The sequence below is a fragment of the Notamacropus eugenii genome, chromosome 2 (assembly GCF_028372415.1).
Source record: "Notamacropus eugenii isolate mMacEug1 chromosome 2, mMacEug1.pri_v2, whole genome shotgun sequence".
Classification (NCBI taxonomy): domain Eukaryota; kingdom Metazoa; phylum Chordata; class Mammalia; order Diprotodontia; family Macropodidae; genus Notamacropus; species Notamacropus eugenii.
Window position 1 is genome coordinate 376,194,095 of NC_092873.1, and position 24,130 is coordinate 376,218,224.

General features: G+C 41.2%; 1 protein-coding gene across 5 annotated transcripts in view; it reads left to right on the forward strand.

The window, feature by feature from the left end:
• Positions 1–21,829, forward strand: part of TADA2A (transcriptional adaptor 2A) — a 53,602-nt gene extending 31,773 nt beyond the window's left edge. For 2 of the 5 annotated variants that reach the window (XM_072646960.1, XM_072646962.1), the window contains exons 9-17: positions 4,284–4,347; positions 7,902–7,945; positions 10,762–10,872; positions 12,168–12,239; positions 13,507–13,639; positions 14,503–14,546; positions 15,175–15,228; positions 19,034–19,107; positions 20,964–21,829. In XM_072646960.1, coding sequence (XP_072503061.1) covers positions 4,284–4,347; positions 7,902–7,945; positions 10,762–10,872; positions 12,168–12,239; positions 13,507–13,639; positions 14,503–14,546; positions 15,175–15,228; positions 19,034–19,107; positions 20,964–21,149 — 782 coding nt within the window. In that variant the 3' untranslated portion in view covers positions 21,150–21,829. Of the gene's footprint in view, positions 1–4,283; positions 4,348–7,901; positions 7,946–10,761; positions 10,873–12,167; positions 12,240–13,506; positions 13,640–14,502; positions 14,547–15,174; positions 15,229–17,892; positions 17,948–19,033; positions 19,108–20,963 lie in introns of all 5 variants that reach the window. The other 3 variants (XM_072646961.1, XM_072646959.1, XR_011975305.1) reach the window with 2 other exon arrangements.
• The last annotated feature ends 2,301 nt before the right edge of the window (positions 21,830–24,130 follow it).

A 24,130-nucleotide genomic window follows, 5' to 3' on the forward strand; every position in this document is an offset into this window, starting at 1 on the left:
AGCCCTTTTTTGTGACTGAGTATCTGAGCCTCAGGCCTTGTTGCCCATGTAGTCTTTGAGACAGTTCTGTTATAATTCCAAAAATCTCCTAAGGATGAAGTAATGGGCTTTCCTTCCTTATTTACTATCTCCAGGACAGTCTCTCTAATGTCCTTAGGCAGTGTGGTATAATAAAAAAGTGTTGCTGGACTTGGCATTAGGAGAGCCTTAGCTTCCAACTCTGCCTCCGCTTACCTGATGTGGAATCTTGAGTGAGTCACTTAACCTCTATTGAGTCTAGTTTTCCTCATATAGAAAAGGAGAATATAATATTTCTACTACTTCATAGGATTGTTGTGAGGCTCATAGGAGATAATGTATGTAAAATGCTTTGTAAATCTCAAAGAGCTATGTAAATGCCAGCTATTATGACTATTTCCTGGCAGCTTAGTTTTGAGATTGCACATTGACTCCAAATTGGTGAATCTAATGAGATGGTCTGATCTTAGTTTTTTTCTTTGGATCACTCAATTTTTTTTTCCTACCATAAAATCCAGTGCTAAAGTAAAGTGCATATTGAATGCTGACTTATTCCTGTCATGAACTAAGCTTATACAACCTTAACTTGAACTTACCTCTCAACTTCCTTAGAAGAGAAGTCAAGGGGATTGTGATTTGAATTTACCAGAGTTCTTGAGGCTCTAGGGAGAGGACTATGCCAAGCTGTGTTATTGAACTAGGACAATTCCCTTGGAAGAAATGATTCCAGTGTTGGAAAGAAAGGGAAAAAATTGTAGCACAATGGAAGGCTTTGCCTCACATCAGAAACTGGTCTATTGTTTATTAATTCTGATAACATTTTCTAAGTGCATATTGCATTATAGTTTTTCAGAGCGCTCAAGATAGGCCATCTGCCTAGCCCTGTTTCTTTTGGGAATACTTTGGCACTTAATAATGGCAAGAAAATCTCTGCTGGCTTCCTTCAAGGCCAAAAAAAAGGGGGGGGGGGGAAGTCCCACCAGCCCACACAAAACTTATTTAAGGAGATACCAATTCATCAAGATATTTCTAGTACCTACCCAGAAAATGTAACCTTAGGATGCCTTCAGAATCCATGAAAATCTAAATGAGAAGAATGATTCAGAGTAGCATGGATTGGTTACATGATCACCACCCCACGCCCAGCTCCACCTCCCCATATTTTTTCTAGAGTTGGCAAGAGTTTGTCTTGCTGATTTAAAAATCTGAGACTTTGAGGGCATTTCACATATGAATCTTCTTTCAGAATAAGCATTCCATTCTCAACTATGGCAATAGGAAACAGAGAAAAAAGAGAAATCAAGGGCATAGATAATGAAGGGCCTATTGGACAATAGTGTTGACATCTTTCCTACCCAAGCTTTTTTTTCTTCAGAGCTGTTAATAAGTAACAGAATCAGCTTTTGTCTTTTTTCATTCATTCAACAAGTGTTTATTGAGGATCCACAATGTACAAATAGTACTGGGTTAGACATTAGGCAGGTACAAAAACCTGTCGTACATTTGTCCTGTCCTCAAGGAGATTATGATCTAATCAGGGAGATAAGATGTAGAAATGTAAAGTGTTAACTAACATTGCCAGTATTCAAGGCAACAATATAAGAGGCATCCCAGGACAGTATGGCTAAGTTTCCAGTAGCAATAATAACAACAGCTAGATTTTATATAGCTCTTTAAAGTTAACAAAGTGCTTTACAAACATTGCCTCTTTTGATCCTTACAACCGCCCTGTAAGATGGATGCTATTAGTATTTCCATTTTACAGATGATGAAACTGAGGCAGCAACGATTAAGTGATTCAGGTTCACACAGCTAAAAAAGAACCTGAGGCAGGATTTGAACTCAGTTCTTCCTGACACTAAGCCTAACGTTCTATCCACTATGCTACCTAAATGTCTTTAAGTAAATGTTAGGGGTTCTGAGAATAGGAAGGTTCCAGTGGAGTTGAATGATCAGGGAAGCTAACACAGAGGAATTGGAGAACTCAGAGCTGAAAGGGACCTTAGAGGTCTTCGATCCAATTTGAAATGGAATCCTTTCAACATCCTTCCTGATAAATGATGGTCCAACTTCTGCTTGAAGACCTGCAGTGATGGAGAGCTTATGTCATCTGGAGATAATTCATTTCACTTATGGGCAGCTTTAATTGTTTATTTTTATTTATTTATTGGTAGCTATGATTGTTAAGAAGTTTTTCTTACCTCTAATGCTGTCTCTGTATAATTTCCATTTACTGGCCCTCTGAGACCAACCAATTAAAATTAATTCCTCTTCCTCCCTGTAGCACTTAAGATAACTGAAGACAATTTTCATGTTTTCCTGAAGTATAAATGAAGTGGAACTTCAGTTGGGCCTTAATGTAGATGGGCAGAATCCAATGCGGAACAACAGTCAAAGCAAAGGAATCTTCAGAGGCAAAGATAAAGGGACTTTGGAAGGAGAAGGAAATTCTGCCTGAAGCAAAAGGTTTATTGGAGAGAATGATAGGAGATAAATTGAAGCAGTAGGTTAGGTTCATAGAGTGAGGTTTTGAATGACACACCAAAGAGTTTTGACTTTATCCTCCAAGTAATGGGGAGCTCCTGAAGGTTTTGAATAAGAGAATGACATGATGGAAGTTCTTTTAAGAAAATGAGAGACTGGAAGAAAGGAGACCAAGTATGAGACTACTTCAGTAATTAAGGTATGTGTTGATGAACACCTAGTTTAGGAATAGAAAAAGAGGAAGCAAGAGTGAGATTCGTTATAAAGGAAGAAACAATAGGCCACAGTAAGTACTTGTAAAGGGAAAGGGAACAGTCAAAGATGATAAGTTTTGATTTTAGGTTACTAACACAAAAAGGATCCTTTTGACAGAAACAAGGGATATCAAGAGAAGCAACGAATTTGGGATGAATGAGTTCAACTTTAGATGGTAACTTGAAGGTTGATAACCAGGAATCCAAGGCGGGGATATCCAGTAAGTAGATGGAGAAATATAACTAGATTTGAGGAAAAATTATGAGAGCTCTAGCTGATGAATGCAGTGGCCCTAAAATAGGGAGAAGAAAAGGACATGGAAAATCTGCCTCAAAATAATCCATAGATGACTAGTACCCATGTTGCACTGTCACCCAATACGTGTACAGTCTGTGCTGATCCCTGGACAAATTCCAGCTGCAGCTTTTCCCTTTCTTGCTTCCCTTTGTCTTCCTTTTCCCCAAAGCTTTGCAGAAGATCTTAGCTAGAAAAGGGTTGAGGTAAGCCATATCAGCGGACAGGTTCAAGTGACTAGAAGCAGCTTTTAGTCTAGGAGGGGTGGAACTTTTCACAAAAAGAGGCAAAGCTTTACTCCTAAAAGATTTCCTTGTTTCTTCACATTCCTTCCCCCCTGCAAAAAAAAAAAGATCCACATCAAATCAGCTACATCCTACATCCCAGTCCAGATGTAAATACTGTACCCCTTTCCATAAGTCCTATCTCCACATTGTCTCCTGACTTCACTTGACCACAGCCTGCATCAGTCCCGTTTTCACATTACCTCTTGATTTCCTTGCCCCCCCCCCTCCCCCCCACGCTTTCCCCACCATGTGGCTTTTCCACATTTCTTCCTGGTCATTTGGGTTTACAATTAATATTAATTTTCTTGACTACATTTGTAAGAGCATCAACTAAAGAGTTAAAGGACCTGGTTTCAAATCCTACTTTGACACTTGATCATACATCAAGTCATTTAACCTCAGTTTCCCACCTTGTAAAATGAGGAAGCTGTGCTAAGTAACCTCTAAAAGCCCTTCCAACTCCAGAACCATGATCCTTTTGCAAGTAAGGATTGTTTCATGCATTGTATTTGTATCCCCAGCACCCAGCACAGTGCCTGACATATAGAAGGTATTTAATGAAGACTTGTCAGTTTATAAGAATACAAACAATAATACAACTTATATAATTATTTTATTCCATTAAAGATATCCAGGCCTCATGTCTATCTTGTATGCAGACAGCTGAACTGTTTTTACTCTTGCTTTAGAGAGATGACCAGAGAGATTAAGGTGAAGTTCTACAGAAAAATGATGCCATTATTATTTTCTCTTTGTTTATAGAGATCTTGGGATCTTGGGTTAGAATTTGCTGCTAGAGAACTTTAAGGGACTTAGGGAACATTTTCATCTTTCCAGAGGCAGACTGTCTAGCAATTAAGTATGCATCGTTTGGCCACGTGGACTTCAAGGATCAGGGGAGCCTGAATAACAGATTTATTTTTATTGTGGCTTTTGTGTTTTCAGCCCTGAAGATCGCTGTGGTAGATATCTATCACTCCAGGTTAAAGGAGAGGCAGAGGCGGAAAAAGTAAGTTTACTCAACTGACTCTCATCTTCCAACATTGAAATGTTGCATGGGGCACATCAGAGCCATGTGACTGATGACTCACTCTGTGACCTTGGGCAAGTCCCTGTGCCTCAGTTTTTCTGTCTGTCAAAGAGAGATAATAATTCTTGTTCCATTTTTACTCCCTCCTAATCTCATAGAAATATTATGATGACAGATGGTGCAGGTGTGCAGTTTTTATTTCCCTGGAAGAGAAGCATGAACTAAATTCAAGGGATTTTTATGTTGCTAGGGTTGTTGGGTTTTTTGTTTGTTTTCTAAATGCTCTCATTTATGACCATTTGCTTTTATAAGGAACTTTTCATTCAAAAAAATTCCAGAGAAACTGGATAATTTTCAGGCAGACTCCTGAGTATATCCCTGGTTGTGCTCCAATAGACTCAAAATATAAGACTCAGACATTAAGGTTGCTACAACCCAGTTTGATCAGAGACAGAGCAGTGTAGTGGGAAGAGACCTAGGGCGCTTGGAGTTAGGAGACCTGGGTTCAAGTCCTATTTCTGTTCCCTTACTAGCTGTGTCACTACTGGCAAATTATTTAGTATCTGCAAGCCTCAGCCCCCTCATCTATAAAATGGGGAAATACTCATCCTGGATAGAGGGCTGGGACTGTTTGGTTTTTGGCTTTGTTTCCCTAGTGCCTAGCACAGTATCTAGCGCACAGAAGATGTTTCATAATGACTGTTGATTGATGTTTTTGTACCAATTGAGACCTTAGACCTCTTTCTCCTCTCTGAGCCCCAGCTCCCACACCTCTGTACAATGATGGATTTAGATTAGATGATCCAAATTATAACATGTGTGACTGTTTGTCTAAGGAAGAACTTTATTAAGTGACCAGAGAGAGAGAGAGAGAGAGAGAGAGACAGTGGTCCCATGGTATTAACAAGGTATATACTAGGATTGAAGGTCAGGAAGCAGTAAAGATGGAACAAGGTACTCATGCAGGGGACTCTGAGGCTCTCAGAGTTGCCCTTCCCTCTAGTCTCCTCATGTAGGTCTCATCCGCCCAGTATCCCTGGTGGGAATGGAAGCCTCTCTGTGTTAGAAAGCTCTAAAATAGCAAACAGCTACTCATTGTTCCTGAGAATACAAGCTTTTGTTCTTCCTGGAACACAATTAAGGACAAAGAGTAATAGAGCAGAGGCTCAGATGTTGGTGTTAGCCTCATTTAGCACTGATATTAATTAACCTCTGATGGTTCACTCCCAGACTGTGTACTGTACACAGGCTTGTTCCCTCCATTAAACAATGATTATACAGTAAGAGACTTGTTGGCTTTCTCCTCTCTACATTCTCTTGTTCTTGGTCCTTTGTTCTTGGAGAGGACCATGACACTAGGGAGGTGAGGCCATAACATGCAGGTGAATTGGATTTAAGTGAGGCAGGGCTATGCAAAGTCACCAGCCTCAGTTTCTCCTCTGGAGCCATCTGAGTCCAGTGGCGAGATCTAAATCAGGACAACTGAATATGTTGTCTCATATACCCAGGTCCCAAGAACATCAATTTCAAGCTGGAAGGCGTCTTGGAGATTATCTAGTCCCATCCTCTTACTTTACTGTCTTACTCCAAGGTCACACAAAATTGCTAAGTATTAGAGTTCAGATTTGAACCCAGGTCCTCTAGGCCGAAATCCAGTACCCATTTCACTATACCGAGCTGCCTTTTAAATTCACTTTTTATTCATCCCCACCTGTCGAAATCCTTCAAGGCCTATTCATGTACTACTTGCCTCCTCCCTGAAGTTCAGCTTTTCTTAGGTTAATTTGTCTTGGTGTCTTCTTTGCTCCATCACGCTCTATCTTGTATCGTACTTGTTTATGTGTGTGCTGTACTTCTTTACTAGAAAGTAAGCTCCTTGAGGGCAAGAAATGGATTGTAGTCATTTTTGCATCCACAGGACCTCTCATGTAGCAGGGAGTCAGTAATGTTTGTTGGATTGAATTGTAAAAAGTGGTGAAGCATCATATCCTCTTGTAATTAATGTGGTATAACCTCAGTTACTTAGGTGTTTTTCCCAGCTCTCACTTAGCAAGGTGCTTCTGGCCTGGAATGTATCCTTGTAAGTAGCAGGCACATTTCCTTTATTCCATGAAGTACAGTCCTAGATTGATTCATTCATTTGACAAATAGTTATTAAGCAACTACTCCATGCGTGGACAGGAAAAAAATATATGATACAACCAACATTCATATGATTTGTGTTGGGGTTAGGGAAGACTCAGAAAGAAAAGCCTATTGTTGCCCTCAAGGAGCTCACAGTCTAGTGGAGAAGATAATGCATGTCTATAAAGGACTATAATATAGAATGATTAAATTCAGCAGGAAAGTATAAAGTCTTTTGAGATTTTGCATGGAGGAGAGATCACATCCAGATTTGGGAGGTGGGGCAGGAATTAAGGAAGACTTCATGGAGGAAGTAGCATTTCTGTTGGGCCTTGAAAGGTGGGTAAAATTTCAATTGGTGAAGATAGGGAGAGGTATTCCAGGAATATAGAGGCAGGGCAATGCAAAAAGTGTTTATGGAACAGTTGAGTTTTTCAAAGACTAAAGATTCTGAATATGGTTCTCAATTCACTGTCTCAGAGAGCCTTTGAGAACGTAGCTTCAATTTTTTGGGCCTCAGTGTCTCTATTCTTTACCTCCCTGTGTAGGGTCTTTAACCTAATAAACACTGTGTATAGAAAGTACTGCTGTATATTAAATTACTTCCATATTTACTGGATCTCATTTTATCTGGGTAGGCACTCTTGGTACCAATGAAAAAAGCCCTGTTAGTCATTGGTTTTCAAGGATATTGTTGATCCTTTCTGATCTTATCTAGGCTGATCCTCAGACAGTAGACATACAGTGGCATATTACAAGGTCTATTGTTGAAGCTTTTAATCAATCAAACAGTATCAGTTAATATTTATTAAGTGCCTACTATGTTCCAGGTCTGGTAGGACCTGTCAGAACTCACATTCTATTGGTATAACCTGTAAGAACTCAAGGAGGTTTCCTGGGTTCTCCATACTGTGAGGAGACATCAGACTAGGACTTAGGTAGAGAACTTTATTTTCCCTCCCAGTGAGGAAATTCCCTTTACCAAGGCAGATTAGCATCTGCCTGACAACTTACATTCTTAGAACTTACATTCTTTGTTCTTAGAACAAAGATTCTTAACTGTTTTTACATGATTGACCCCTTGGGCAATCTGGTGAAGCCCTTCTCAGAATCATGTTTTTGAATAATTCCAGAAAATGCTAAATTTCAGTTAGAGATTAGTAAAAATAAAGATACAATCTTTTTTTCTATTTAAGGTCATGGAATATTAAATCTGTCCTCAGAACCCAAGAGGTTAATGTCCCCTGTCTTAGAGAGTTGTCTGAGTCACTGAGAGGAACCCAAGTGAATAGACCCATTCTTGACAGAGATCAGCTCTCTATCCATTACCTTTCCCTGCTTCTCATAGGGGAGAACAGACTACATTCATTATCATGTGCAAATATTGTGGTATTTTTTTTTCATTCTAGGATCATACGAGACCATGGCTTAATCAACCTTAAAAAATTTCAGTGTAAGTACTCTTAATATATTTATTTTAAAATATTTTCCAGGAAAAATGACTAGGTTAAAACTAATCATGCACTCTCTCTGGCTTGGGACAAAGTAACTAATTTCTAAAATTAAAAGAGCACAAATCTGAATACTAATGTAAGAGCACTAGATCACTTTCTAAAAGTGCATAATGAAATGGTTTGGGATCACCTATCAATAACAACAATAATAGTAGCACAGACTTGTTGACCTTTGAGTGTATGTGTGTTTCATCAAAAATCATCAGGAACTGATGCTCTCTCTTAATTGTATATTGTGAAACAGAAGGGACTTAACACAAGGGAATGCTAAACACTATTGGCTAGTGATGCTAAAGCCATAATATATAACCATCATGGCCCCTAATTTGGAGTATCTGGATTTTCAGATGAGTTGGGAGGGGCCTCAGCAGCTATCTAGTCTAATCCGTTCCCTTCCTGCCCCCCCTCCAAATCTCCACCACAACACCCCGCTTGAGTCTTCAGCTTTTTCATGAAAACCTGCACTGAAAAGGAGCCCATTGTCTCCTAAGGCAGCCCATTCCACTTTTAGATTGCTCTAATTGTTAGGAAGTTTTTCTTGACATTAAGTCTGCATTTTATTTCTTGTGAGTCCCATATGTTGTTTCTTGTTCTACCCTCTGGGGCCAAGCAGAACAAGTCTGCTCACTCATCCATCGGACAGCCTTCCAAGTCCTTGAAGATGGCTGTGATGATGTCTCTCCTTAGTCTTCTCATCTCGAGGCTTAACACCCCCATTCCCTTTAACTGGTCCTCTCATGGCATGGATTCAAGGTCACAGTGTTGACGTTGGGGGTCAGTAGGGGATGTGTCTGATAAGCAGGCCAAATTAAAACTCAGTTTTGTCTTTCAGCAAAGTATAATTTGTTTAACAAAATAAGATGAGAATCTAATAATGCTAATAATAGTGGTTGGTTCAGTATTTATACTGTAAATAACAAATCCACTCTTGGCATGTCTTAGGTTAACCTGGTCACCCCTTAGGTTAATATTGTCACCCAGAAGGTAGCCTAGCATTCCCCTTGAACAGACTACTCCTAGGTAAAACTGATTTCATGATGTCCTTTTGGTCCCACAGTAGTCAAGTCAAACAAGAATTTATCAAGTGCCTACTATGTGCCAGTCACAGTGCTAAGCACTGGGATACAAAGAAAAGTGAAAACATGATCCCTGCCCTTAGGGAGCTCACAGTCTAATGGAGAAGAGAACTTTTAACCCCCTCTGTATAAACAAGATACACACACAATAAATTGGAGATAATCATCAGAGGGAAGACATTAAGGGAGACCGCCGAAGGCTTTTGCTGAAGGTGGGATTTTAATTGAGACTTGAAAGAAGCTGGGGAAGTTAAAATTAGGATTTCCCTGCATATTGCAGCGTATAACAATCAAGCACATAAGTCATCCAGTGTTTTGACTTTTACTAACCATAGAGATTGCCTGGTCATCCCTGTTTTGATTATCATTGAATGGGAAAATTTCTCTCTAACCCTAATTCTTCATTAGCAACAGCTTTATGCTACAAATACATGGGAGTTTTGTTGCTGCTGAAAGCTAGGGAGGGTGTGAAGGGCTTAGCTGCCAGGATACCAGGTACATAAGTTGACACTTTTTTTAGAAAAAGTCAACTTTTAAGTTGCCGTATACAATCAGCCTGCTTGGACAAAGTCCCAAACATGCTGGCCTTAAGCCAAATTCTACCTTCTCACATAGTGGGATTCCAACAAATCAATTAGTTCTCCCATCTAGTTTTAGAGGTCCTTCCTTGTTAGCTGCTGGACATTTCATTGTACTATAGACTTTTAACAGGAACAGAATGTCTTTTACCAAGAAAGTCTTTTACCTCCAAGGGGGATTTTCTCTTAATCTCAGGCAAAAACAACGGTTTCTCCCTAAATGTATGATATTTATTTCAGCAGTTGAGAAAACAAGTGACTTCAGAAGTGCCTTGAGAACAGTGTCAAGCTTACCTGCTTACCTGTGCCCTTTCTTTCCCTCTGGACCCCCCCCCCCCCCACTCCCTTCCCTATCGCTGCAGATATTTGGAGGAAAGGAAGTGACTCTGGAAGCTGTTGGCTTTGACTGCTTTGGATGGGGGCCTACCTGGAGGAAGAGGCAGCAAAATGTCGCTCTTAATAGTTGTAGCTGCCATGTTCCACACCTTTATCAGGGTTCACAATAAAGAAGTGTGCACCTTACCTAGGGGCACATGGAGAGGGATAATTTAATATCTGGGGTGTATGTGTCAGAGATAAGACAACAACTTTAGCTTGGCTGTTGAGTTTTCTGGAGAGATAAACAAAGCTATGAATTTGGGTGGGTCCAATGCAACTTATACCATCAGAAAGTGTGACTCAGACTTCCAGGTGTCATCCCTCAACTGCATCTCCCATTAGCCTTTGCAGGTGCCCCTGACCAGGTAAAGCAAGGTATATGTAGTCACCTTGGTGCCCTATGAAGATGCTCTTGGGTGATAACCTCACTGTGTGGTAGTTACAAGTTAGCTGTTCCTATTATAATTAATGTTTTGCATTCTTAGCTTTTCCTGTTTGCTTCCTGGTCACAGGTGAATATGTCACATGCAGTTTAAAACTGTTCTCTTCCCTCAAATGAGAGAATATTGGTAAAGTGCTTTCCATAATGCCTGGCACATAGGAAATGCTTAATAAATTATTTTTCTCATTTCCCCCTGACCTTCCCTCTTAGGAAACAGATGACCTAGGGACTCCTCTCCTTTCACTATATTATCAATGGTCATGTCTTGTTATTTCTTGTAGTGATGGAGCGGCGTTATCCTAAAGAGGTCCAGGATCTTTATGAGACAATGAGGCGGTTTGCAAGGATCGTGGGACCAGTTGAACATGACAAATTCATTGAAAGCTATGCATGTAGGGAACCAGTGAGCTTAAGTATTTCTGGGGATGTGTGTGTGTTTGAACAAAGAGGAGAAGCACTCTAGGTTGTGTTGTTGTTAACACATACTTTTGTTTAATAGATGGGTATTTCTGTCTTGGCTCTTCTATTATGACCCTGGAGATAATTGTATGGCTCTGGGGGTGGAAGAAGAGTGAGTAACAAGAAACTTCTTTCTAAGTGACTTCTCTGGGGAAGCACAAGGTGTTTTAGTGGCACTGGGGCTTAATGAGTCATTCAGATGATATGACCAGTATTCACTTCCCTTTATGTGAAGTTTCTGAGAGAACAGCTTCCCTCACCTGGTTTCCACCATCACATAAAGCCCCAGGTAACCTAGGCAGTAAGGTGCAGGTTTTAAACCAGCGCAGACTGGATTACTCACTGTGTAGCCTCAGCTGTGGGCTTTGTGTACGTGGTGACTATGCTGCCTAGGATTTCCAAGGAGAGGATTCTGGGAAAGCACCTTACCAGTGTATTTATCCAATGTCTCATCACTCAAATATTTGTTTGCACGAGAATTGTATGCATCCATCTAAGCCAATTCTGTGGCCTTGTTTGGCAGTCTGTTCACGTGCGATTTGTCCTGATGAGTGATCCTTCACTTCCTGCCCCAGCTTGTGCTGAACCCTATTCATGTATCACCCCTAAGGAACTGGGTTCTCCCAACTGACTGAGCCATTCCTCTGTCAGAACTCAATTTCTAAAACCCTTCCAGACTCAGAGTGCTCTATTGCTTAATGTTCCAGCTTATGCAACCCAATCTGTCTGTTCAGATCAGAAACCTTGAGTTTCTGGAAAACAAACTGCTCTTTTGTCCTTTTATAAGAAAAACTGCAAAGAAATCCTATCTGTGGCCTTTTTGCTTTCCCTGAAGAAGGGACGTATCAGCTAATCTCAGAGACAGACCTCACAGGTGAAAGGATTTGGTCTCCAGAGCCTGAATTTTTCATGGAATTTGTTTGTTTTGTTTTCCAGAAGAGTTAGTTGAAGCCAATTAGCTCTCAGCTCCCTTAGAGACAACAGTCCTCTAAAAGTTTGGATGCAACAGCTGGAGAACATATGTAATGGTTTTTATCAGCTTCTAGTTGAAGCTGCCAGTGGGAAAACGTTTTTAAATAAGCCTCCCCAAATAGAATCTCTCCAACCTGCTCTTGTGGTATGATGTAGAATGGTTCAAATTGTGGAAATGCTAATTGAAGTGTTTACCAATTTATAACTTTTTATCTTTCTGTTGTTTGTCCTTCATTCTTTTTTGGGGGGGAGACAGTAGAATTTGAGCTTCGAAGGGAAATCAAGCGGCTTCAGGAGTACAGGACAGCTGGGATCACCAATTTTTGTAGTAAGTACACTCAGGTTGACCTCTGTGCCCCTTTATCAGAAGGTTTGGTATTTTCCAGGATCCGGGACTGGTCTGCTTTGTTTCAAGCTTTACTAGTGCAGATTGAGTTTTTCTATTAACTTCCTATGCAACCTCTTGCATCCAGAAGTTCTTAACCTTCATTTGGATCTTTGAACCTTAGGACAATCTGATAAAACCTAAGGACACCTCCTCACAATACTGTCTTTACATGCAGAAAATAAGATACATAAGATTACAGAGTGAACCAATTCTATCCAGATGTAGTTACCAGAATATTTTTTTAAAAAATAAATTCATGAACCCCAGGTTAAAATTTCCTGATATAGGCCCATACTTGAATAGTCATGGTTGTCCTTCAGGGTGGAAGAAATGCCGTCAGAGAAAAGGAGGAAGAGAGAGAGAGACAGAGCCAGAGAGAGAGAGTAGAATAGAAACATGGGTTGTTAACCTGGAGTCTTAACTTGCTTTTTAAAATACTTTAATAACTTTCAGTATTATTGGTTTCCTTTGCAATCCCATGCATTTTATTTTATGCATTTAAAAATCTGATTCTGAGAAGGGGTCTGTCTATAGGTTCACCAGACTTCTTTCAAAGGATCCAGAACCCAAAGTCAAGAGAATTACCAGATCTAGAGCCTTTAATGGTTCTCCTTTAAGACCAGAGGCTGTTCTTAAGCTGATTATCAGGTGCCAGGTTCCACTTTGTATCTTCTTTGTTTCAGGGAGGGAGAATCTGACCCTTTCCTATTGACCAAGTTTTCAAGAATTTTGAGGTGCTTTCAATTAAGTTTATTTGGAATAGGGAAAATTGGGGAGCATTAGGAAAAAACAAACAAATCAAAAAAAGAAAGGCAAGATCTTTGATCACATCAGTGCTTCCTCTACCCTTTTCCTCCCTTGTTATCTTGTTAAAAGCTGTCCCTCCTCGCCTCTCTGCTCCCCAGGTTATCTACTCTTCTGTAGTCTTGGTGGAATAGGGTCAGATTTTGGAAATCTTTCCATATCCGAGGTTCTAATAAACAAGGTGAAAAGGAAAGCCCTCTGGACAGTTTCAAATAACCAGTGCTTTAGGGAAGTTGTACATTTTTCATCCAGTGTCAAGAAAAATTTTAGATTTTCCTCCAGTTAATGGAAGTAATTTTGTTAAAGAAATGGCAGCAGCTCAGCCAGTGACTGAAGCTAGGTAGAGAATCCAGGCAGCACTGCTGGGCAGGTATGGGTTTCTTGATCTTGGCCTTTTCTTCAGGTGCCAGAGCCTATGATCACCTCAAGAAGACCCGGGAGGAGGAGCGCCTGAAGCGCACCATGTTGTCAGAGGTCCTTCAGTACATTCAGGACAGCAGCGCCTGCCAGCAGTGGCTCCGTCGGCAAGCTGACATGTATGGCCACAGCCCACAGCTATGGGAATTTGGTGCCTGTTGAGCTTGGTGTCATAGGATCTGAGCCAGGAGGCATCACATGATGAAAGACTTAGAACTGGAAGGGTTCCTAGGGGCCATTTCATCCAACATCACATTTTACGATAAGGAAATTAAGGGGTCACGCAGATAATTAGTATCTGGCATAAGATTTGAACCCAGGACTTTTGACTTCAAATCTACCTCTTTTTCCACTGTACCCTGGTCTCCCTTACAGATCATCCTAACACCCTCAGGAAACTGAAGCCTAGCAAGCTGCAGTAACTTACCTGAGGTCACACAAATAGTAAATAGTCGAGTCAGATCCCCCAACTTCAAATCCAGAGGTCTTCCCCTACGCTATGCTAACTCTAACCCTCTACCTTTAAGGCAGTTGCCATTGCTCAAACTCTAAACAGTCTCACAGAAACAGTGATTTATTTCCACTTTGGGAAAATATGACTGTCCTATCTTATCCTGCTTAGTCATTTTGATTCCATTAAAATATATCTGTCCTTCCCATCCCAGTGAAGTCTTAAGACTTCATTTGGGAGGATGGTATGCTCTGCCCTCACTTCCCTAAGGATGAGCTCAGGGTGTGCACATTCCCACGAAGTCCAGGTCAGTATTTCTTCTAGCAGTTTTCCTGCTTTATGGATAAATGTAGTCATGTGCCCTCTGAGAGATAGTGGGCTCAGTTTCATTATGTTCATTCAAAGTAATCATTAGATAACAAGTGTTTGCTATCATCATTGGAATGGCAGAAGACTCCCAAGGATCATTTTGTGACCATTGACTTCTTTATGTGATGTAACATGAGCTCCAATTTTTCTTCTTCATTATAGTGATTCAGGCTTGAGTCCTTCAGTTCCAGTGGCTTCAAATTCAGGTAATTACACCCCAATCTGGAGTGACCATGGAAATGAGACTGCCTGTCTGTCCTTAGGGTTACCTTGACATCCTTCAGGGCCAAAGTTACAGGAGTAGCATCAGCTCAGTCTATCATCTGGGCTGTGGCCAGAGTCTGTGTGTTCCAATGCCACCCATGTGTCCAAACACTACCGTATCTTCTTGGTTCTTGTCACCAGATGCATAGGGCTCCTCTCTCCTCCCCTCCCCCAGCTATGCCGAAGACTAGGGAAGGAAGACCTCAAGGTGGGGTAGATTTTATTTATACTCCAGTTAGCTCTTTCTTTACTTGTAATTTGTTTACTCATAGTTCTTATTGTGAGAATTAGCCCACTGAGATAAATAGTAATAAAAACTTGTAGACTATTTTATGGGGGACAAAAAACTTGACATACATTATCTTCATAGATCCTCATGACAACTCTGGGGACATAGAGAGTGAAAGTATTATCATTCTCATTCTGCAGATGAAGAAACAGGTTCAAAGAGGTTGTGACTTGCTCAAGGTCATTCAGCTAGTAAATAACAGAGCCAGGACTAGAAGCCAGGTCTTCTGACTCCCAAGTCCAGTGCTCTAGCCATTACACCACACTGCCTCTTAATTGTAGGTGATACAGCCTATTTGCCAACCAAGAAGAATGTCCCTTGCCAGAAACCCAAGGGTGATGTAATACTTCGTAAATGTAGTGTGTGTGCATTTCTTGTCGTTTCCCTCTTCAGTAGGGGACAGCCTGGAGAGTGAACCCAGCATATTTAATCCGTGATGTCTGGTGATTACATCAGATATTAGTTAGGAGAAGATGTAAAATGTGACAGTGCTTTTTTTAAATGAAATTCTATCTCTATTCCCCTTGGTTGAATGGAGTGGAATAATTTTCTTAGGGCAGTCCGCTCCATGTACTATGTGGGGAATTAGGCACTGAGAAATTCTACCCTAGGATTTAGTGATGACTTTTGTTTCTGTTACAATGAACATTTCCAAATATGCCTACTTCCTATTAAACCCTCCCTAGTGACAAATAAAAGAAATTAAGAAAAACCAATCAACTCAGTCACCATATCTGATAGCATATGCAACATTATATAGCCCTTCCATCTCTCTTCTTAAAGGAGGGCAATATGTTTCATCATCCATTCTCCTAGACTAAATTGGGTCATTAATATTAACCAGAGTCTGGCTACTTTTCAGTGTTGTTTTTATTTGTATCACTGCAGTATTGTTCTCTTGGTTCTGTTTACTTCATTCTTCAACAGTTCTTGCAGATCTTCCAATGATTCTCTGAATTCTTTAGTTTCTTATTCCTGGCATTGACATTCACAGACCTTGCTTTGTTGAGCTATTCCCCAGGCAATGGGGTGGCTACCCACTGTTTCTAGTTCTTTGCTACTTTAAAAGGTACTGATGTGAATATTATATATACATGTAATATTCATATATATCTATAATGTTGATATGTATAACATTCATATATATATTTCACTCTAAGCTTTTCCAGTATTTTAAAGACTTGAATGAGAAGCTAGTGCCATCTCACTCACAGTCATAGGGTTATAGTTCTAGAGCTGGAAAGGATCTTGGAGGTCATCAGATCTCCACCTTCACTATACAGATGAATAAACTGAGGCCCAGGTAGGTTAAATGACATGACCTAAGTCACAAAGGGATCTTTGAAAGTTTCTCTGATTCAAATGAATTGCTCAGAGTACATTTCCATTGCTGGGAGAAAAAAATTCTTTTTTTTCCCCTGGTATTTCTTGCATTTCCCCCCATCTATTTGTTGTATATGTTCTAGTTTTCCACTAGAAATGATCTTATGATCTTAGCTTTGTCATGTCTCACATCAAACTTTCTACAGTTTAATTTTGCTTTATTATTTTTTTAATACTAAAAGGGGAAAGGTGAATATTTTATGGAGTTGCAAAACCAGTCAGATCAAGGCTGCTTATTTGCTAACAACTGAAAAAAGAAATCTTAAGCAGAAAAGTTCAGAACGACATATGTCCTACACTGGCTAATTTGGGCCTGAATTTTGAAGCACTGATGCCCTCACTTTGACCTTAGTTTTTAACTCTTTATCTGCTGTTCCTGAGGCTTCCTGGCCTGGACCCAGCACTCTGTGCTATGCACTCATGAACCTTTTATCATCTGCTGTCTCTGGATTGCCCTCCGTTACCTCAAATGTGGATCCTAAATTTCAGTGTTCTGTTGGTGGTCTCTCTCTAATTGTCATCTCCACTCCAGATCATGTTTGGTTAGGCCCTTTGGCTAGAAAGAGGCCCTCACCTCCTCTGATTACATTACAGAAGGGCCTGTTTTCTAACAGACTGGCCTTTGATGACAGTCTCTTTGCCTCAGAGGTTAAACAATTTCTTACACCTTGTTTCCCCTACTCTCTACTCCCCATCTCTGTTCCTGAATCAAAACCCCAGATCCAGATGAAAAGCCTTACTTACAATAGCATTTTTCCCAGGGACTTGCTGCTCTGATTCCCTGCTCCAATATTTAAGGTAACCCCAGCCTGTACTCTGTATTATAAGTGCCTCATTGTCTCCTGGGTGGATCTCTCAGGTAAACAAGGCAGGTCTAGAAAGAGCAGCTATTCCCTCACATAGGGAATAAGAAAGCCTAACTGTCTAGCTTTGATCTAAAGTCAGATAGTGCCTGGATAATTACCCTTTTAGTCCTGTGCTGCTGGCCAGGTAGTTGGCAAGTGTTATGTTGAGGAAACCAGGGTCTTCTTCAGGCTGGTAACTGGGATGGACTGGTTCTTGGTTTCCCAGCCAGCTTAAGGAGATTGGGCTTCAACACTTTTGGTGGCGGCAAAAAATTGGAAGCAGGGTACCCATGTGTTAGGAAATGGCTGAACAAATCATAACAGACCTTACTGTGTCTTGAGCAATGATGATTGGGAAAAATTCAGAGTAAAGTAAGAAGAACCAAGAAAACAGGATACCCAGTGACTACAACAACTGTGTAAAGGCAAAGAACAGAAACCCAGATCTGAATAAGAATTATACTAACTAGGCTTGCTCGGTCCTGGCAAAGAGAGGAGGAAAACGCTGGGGAGTAGTCGATCAAGACCTGACTTTGGATTCAGGAAGACCTAGGTTCAAGGTCTATCTCTGACACATTTTGGCTGGGTGACCCTGGACAAGAATCACTTAGCCTTCCAGTTTTCCCAGGCCTAAACAAGTCACTGAGAAGAAACAGTTCTGCCTTGGTAAAGGAAAGTTTCTCACTGGCAGTTTTCTACACCAGTAAAATCACAGGTCTGGTCCAGGAAAAAATCAAACCAAACCAAAACCACATTTCCCTCCCTTTGCAGAGGTGGGGGACTATGGATGTGGAACACTGCATAGACTGGCAGACTCCGTTGATAGGTTGGTCAGTTTTGCTTAACTTTTTTTTTCTTATTCTACATTTATAAGGGATGGGGGCCTGCTAGGCAGGAGGAGAGGGGATGGCGCTATTTGGAAATGAAAGTGGCATAAAAAACAAAAGATTTCAATAAAGTTTGTTCTTAAAATGATATATGGAATTTCCTGCTTCACTGGTAGAAGTTGCTGAAGTAAACAGGTGACTTATCCAGATGTCCAACAGCTAAATCCTAGAGCTGATTATTTTGCATTTAGGATAGGAACTGGCAATGTTTAACTGGGGTATGGGAAAGCATCTTTTCCTCAAGTGGGTACTTTTTAAGTAGGAGGCTGTGGGGGCCTCACCTGGCTGCTCCCTTTCCTTATTATCATGTGAATTTCATGAAGTGTCTGTATGTGTGTTTGGGACTGGGACGGGGGATGGGGTACCCAGGAAGGATGGAAAATGTCTCAGTTCCATCTTTGGTTTTCTGGTTACCATACCCAAAGTATTGTGTAGAGCATCTTTGCTGACAGAGGCCCCAGGGTCCAGGCCCAACATTTTCTAGACAGATGCCAGTATTTTCTTTTGTCAGTCTGGCTGTGTCATCTCCACCTTTTAGACTCCCTCATATGCTTCAGAGCTCCATTCACTCGCCACCTCCTACATAAAACCTTCTTATTCTCTCTCTAGCTCTTAGTGCCATCCTTCTAAACCATCCTGTCTGTATTTTGTATGGACTTGTATGTGTATAGGCTTCCTGAGAACAGGGAATGTTTCATTTCTGTCTTTGTCTCCCCAGCCCCTAGCACGGGTGGCTAGCTGGCATTTAGAGGGCCCTTAATATTGTTTGTTGATTGGTTGGTTGATTTAGAGTCAGAAAGGGCCTCAGATGCCATCTATTTCAACCCTCTCATTTTTCACTCTTAGACTTACCTGAAGTCACACAGCTAGTAAAGAACAGAGCCACTTGGGATTCGAACCCACGTCCTCTGCCTCCAAATTTAGCTTTCTTTTCATTGTGCTCTGTGGCCCCCCCAAAAGTGTTGCATGTATCCCTAAGCAAGTTGCCAGGCATGCTAAGTGTCTCTTTCTTTCTTTGACTGTAGGTAGACGGAGTGCACCTCCCTTGAATCTCACTGGCCTCCCTGGTACTGAGAAGCTTAATGAGAAGGAAAAAGAGGTAACAAAAGGAGGAGGGACCACAGGATTGGGGCTAGTTTCTCACTGAATTAACCTCTCCCAAAAGCTGATTATAGCTTCTGGGCAGAGCAGAGCCCTGACCCAGCCCGGGAGAAGTCGGAGGCAGAGAGCTGTATCAGGGCCTTCTCAGAGAACACAAGTCTACGTTTCCATGCCTCCCATGACATCTCCCTTCTGACCCTTAATATTTGTCAGGGTAGAAGAACAATCCTGCGTCCATTTCTTTGTTAACACAGAACTAGAAAGTACTGTGTCTGATTTATAAAACAAACAAACAAAAAATAGAACAGACCTTTCACATCTAAAGGAGTATTGGCCTTTAAAAGAAGCCATCTGAGGAGGATGTGGGCTTATTCTAGGGTGAACTTGGTTGTAATGATTTTCTTGAAGTTGCTTAGATACTTGGACTTGAAGCCACTTAGGAAAATCAGTCCAAGTCTTTTTGTTTTGATTCAAAATGGTACCGCTCACCTTGGTCACCCATTTAATTAACATTTTATTTGATTTCCCTTTTGACTGTTTCCAAAGGCTCCAACAAAGCTACAGTTCCTTTTGTGTTTTTCAATATTCCTCTTAAAATCCCCAGAGGATTTCCCTGAGGGTAAGCCCCTCCCTCAAATGATTTCAGTTTGGTTCAGCTCAACAGATATTTAGTGATAGACATTAATATCTGAGTTGCTAATTCAATACTATATCGATTAAGTACCTGTTACATGCATTGTGCTAGGTATAAAAATGAAACATTCTTTGCCCTTCAAGAGCTTAAATTCTACTGCAGTAGTGGTGGGGGTGGGGGTGAGGAATGTTTAATCAATCAATCAGTTAGCCCATATTTATGTACTTAGTACTATGCTAGACATTGGGAATACAATATAAAAGGTGAAACATTCTCTACTTGTACTAGTTTTTACATGCTTACATTCAGAGTATCTAGCCTGTCTGTAGGTTATCAATCAAAATCAAGCTTCCCAGGCAAGTGAGAGAACCTTCCTACCTTATTGCGGGTTGGATTAGAAGGAGCTGAGAGACAGGGGACATGAGGAGTGAGTGTCTTTATATTCCCGGGCACCTAGCACATACTTAGCTCATAGTAGGCAATTAAGAAGTGTTGTTTGATTGATGTTTGAGGGTTTGGTTTTTGTTTTGTTTTGTTTTTTTGTCCGTGCTAGGGATAGTAGAAACCTAGTTTTTAGTTCTTAAGAAAAGGGAAGGTTTTGGCTGACCCTGGTTTGAGGAGCCCAGACCAGATTAACTTGAGTTCAGAGTGGCTAGGGAGTTCAAGTGAGACAGGCCAGTGAAATGCTGCTATATTTATTGGAGCCCCTGCTGCTTTCTCTTAGATCTGTTCACACACCCTCCCCCGACCCCGTTGACAAGGAATTTTTGCCACAAAGCAAGAGACTGTCAAGACTGTTTTCTTGTGGTTGAGACTTTAAAAAGCATCTTGGCTTCAGAAATCAGAGTATCTTTTCCCTCCTCAATGCCACATTCACCAAGAGATAAGGATGAGTAGGGGTGGGTGTCTTCTGAGGTACTCAATATCTGCCTCCTGAGGGAGGAGGTACCACTTGGGTCTATGCTGACAAGCCCAGGGTCCAGAACCAGCCTCCTTACTGTGCTGTCTGACAGTCCTCCCCTGGCTTTCTCTCCCTAGGCTGCTCTCTTCCCTTAGGGCTTGTTCTAAAGGAAAAGCTACCTGGTGGAATGTGGCTCAGCTAGCCAGTGGCTCCTGTGTAAATACCTATTCAATGCAGTCACTCTTTGTCTTTTTGGTGATACCTGTTGGGTATGAGAGTGACAGATGTTAATGTTTATTAAATTTGCCATGTCTTCCAGCTCTGTCAGATGGTGAGGTTGGTCCCTGGAGCCTATTTAGAATACAAATCAGCTCTAGTGAACGAGTGCAACAAACAGGGGAGCTTAAGACTGGCACAGGCTAGAGCTCTCATCAAGATAGACGTGAACAAGACTCGGAAAATCTATGACTTCCTCATTCGAGAAGGGTACATCACCAAAGCGTGAGGCCTGGAGGACCTGGGACCAGAGCTCAGATGCTTGGAATGTGGTTGATGGAAGGACAACCGAGGGAATTCCAGCAAGTTTTGTTTGGGGACACAGGCATTTTGTCAGTTTTCTATCAAAGTGTCTACTTTCTCTCCCCCACCCTGCTTTAGAAGGCTCCCATCGTCATCATCAGTGTTGTGTTACAGAGTTGTGTGCCAGCCAAGCTGTTACTTAACGTGAGTGGGCATCCATCCCTCATGCCCCTTGGTGACTAAAATGAGAATCGTAGGACCTCGAATCTCAGTGTTGGTTGAAATAGCACCAAACCATGGGCCCAATGGCCCAGATCATTTGTCTGGTAGCTGAGATATGGGCTTTTTAAATACCTTACAGTCAGAGAGGGTGATGTCTCAAAGCCAAGGAAATGTTTTTAGAGATCAGGAAGAAGCTTGGCCCATCTGAGTTTCTTTTTTTTAAGATAACAACTAGAAGCTCCTTTGATCCTGGAGAAAGAGGGGCTGCCAGTCTCCCTCTGTCATCTTGTCTCCAACAATATCTTCTAGTAGACCCAGTTTAGCTCGGTACTTACTGCAGTCCAGCTAACTCTCTGATCAGTCTGTGGTAGAGTGTGGTACGCACCAGATGGAAGCTGTCTCTGTTATTTTTAGAACTAATGGATTAAATGTTTTGCTATTTAATTTGTGGGTGTGTCGAATGCTGAATGCTGGTGCAGCCAAAGAGCTTTGAGCTAAACACTGGCTCTTTCCCCCTACCCTGCCCCCCCAAACTCTTAACTATCAGTCAACAAGTGTTTATTAAATATTTACTATGTACAGGCACTGTGCTAATCCCTTAGGGATAAGAATTAAAGCAGAAACTTGGTCCAGGCTCTCAAGGGAATAAATGCTCTGCCAGTATGGCCTACCTAGCCTTCTCTGCCTGTCTCAGTTTGGGACCTAGAGACCTTGATAGATGGAAATGATGTTCCTTACTTGTGAAATTTGGACCCTAGCTCTCAGTAATAAAAGGCAAGAAGTATGCTGCTTAATTTTGGGGGTGGGGGTGGGGTGAGAGGTCTGGACTTATGATTTTTATTCCTGTGGGGAATTCCCATTGTAGAAATTTCCTCCACAAATGCAGATCAGCAGCTGATCTATAATTTATTGTGTTCGAAAGTTAACTGGGGCAGGGAGAGGTTAAGTGACTTGGCCCAAGTCACATAGCTAAGATGAAGACTACCAGGAACCCAAGTCTTCCTGACTCCAATCCTAACACTATCTGCTTTTCCAAACTTTATGAGTATACAAATATAGTGGGTGAAGAAGGAAGAAAACCAGAACATATGTGAGTAATTCTGAACAGTGTTAAGTTCAAATATGTCCCTTCGCAGGTCTAAGGACGAGAAGTATAACCAAACCTAAAACTGAGATATCAGTCTGCCTTCCTAGGGCATAAGAAGGACCAATCAATTTACAGAACCAGGCTGCCTCCTCTAAACTCCACTCTCCCTGGAAACATTGCACTAGGCAACAACTTTCTCTAGGCCAAACTCTTTGTTACTGAAATTCAAGCCCCTCTTTGCCATCCAAGCTCATCCTGAATGCAATCTTGGGCTCCCCAGGAGCAAGGCTCAGACCTTTTAACTTCTGTTGTATGTACATAACGTCCAAGGGGTTTGTAAACTGAGCAGATGGATCACATTTCCCCAAGGAATTAAAAAGGATGAAAGGAAAACCTCCTAGGATGTGAAGGAATTAAAACAGATAACTCCTTAAAGATGAAAGTACAGCTGGAGGAAGCTTCCGGAGAATCCTAATGTGGGCGGAAAGGAGCCTAGTTGAATTTGTTACTTTATAAGCAAACATTTATTATGCCTACTGTGTGCCAGGCTTGGAGCAAGGCACAGAAATTTTTAAATATATATAAATAAAAGAAGGAAAGGGGAAAAAAGGAAATAATTCTTGCTCTGAATATTATTTCACAGGATCAGAGACTTAGAGCTGGAAGAGGGTTTCAGATTCCCAAACTCCTCCTTTTATATGGATAAAAAAACTGAAGCCCAGAAAGTTTTAGAGATTTGCCCAGAGCTGACACAAGTGGGCAAGTGCAAAGGTGAGATTTGTACCCAGGACATCAGATTCTAGAGCTGATGCCCTTTCCATTGTCCTAAAATGAGTCAAGAAAATTAATGTCCAATGTAAATACAACCTCCCAGGAACAAGGTCAGCAAAAAATATGGAGGCAAGACTCGTGTTAATAGGGTGTATGATGAAGTAAAGAGAAGGGGGATTTACGTGGATTGGGATAAAGTGAAGATAATTTGGAGGTAAGACTCATTTGGGAAGGGATTGAGACCAGTGTCCCCAGACTCCAGGAAGGACTCATGTTGAAAAATTCCTCAAATCCAGAGTTAAGATCTTGCTTCATTCCTCCCACCTTTGTCAGTTGTACTGCAGGGCAATAAATATTCTTGGAAGAGAAAAAGTTTAATTAGCATCAGCCATGGGCAGTTTCCAGGTGCATGTAGTAACTCCACAGAACAAGGAAAGATGCACTCATATATGGGGTTTTACACAGTCTTAGAGTGAAATTTCAGGAGGCCAAAGGAGATGATCAGGTGAGGCTGTTGAGCTACTTTCCTTATTTGGGAAGTTGAGTAACAGGGACAGGATGCATGTGATTTGGAGGGAGAATGTGTTAAGGTAGGGGTTAGGAGAATTAATCTTGAGCATCTCTGGAGTTTCCAAAGATCAGGTTTGTAGCAGTGGAATGTTTATTCTTATCAAATATTCTGGCCAGCAGGAAGTTTCTATAATAATGCTGGCCTTCAAAATAGAATCAGTGGGCCTGCTCTGCTATTTAATAAAATACAGACTGAGGGTCTTTCTCTCTTTACATGGCCTTGTAGCTTAGTTTCTTTGACCACTAAGGTTACTTTTTTTAGAGAGAAGATATCTCCCCCATAAGCCACAATTTACATTCTGTACACTTAAATCCAT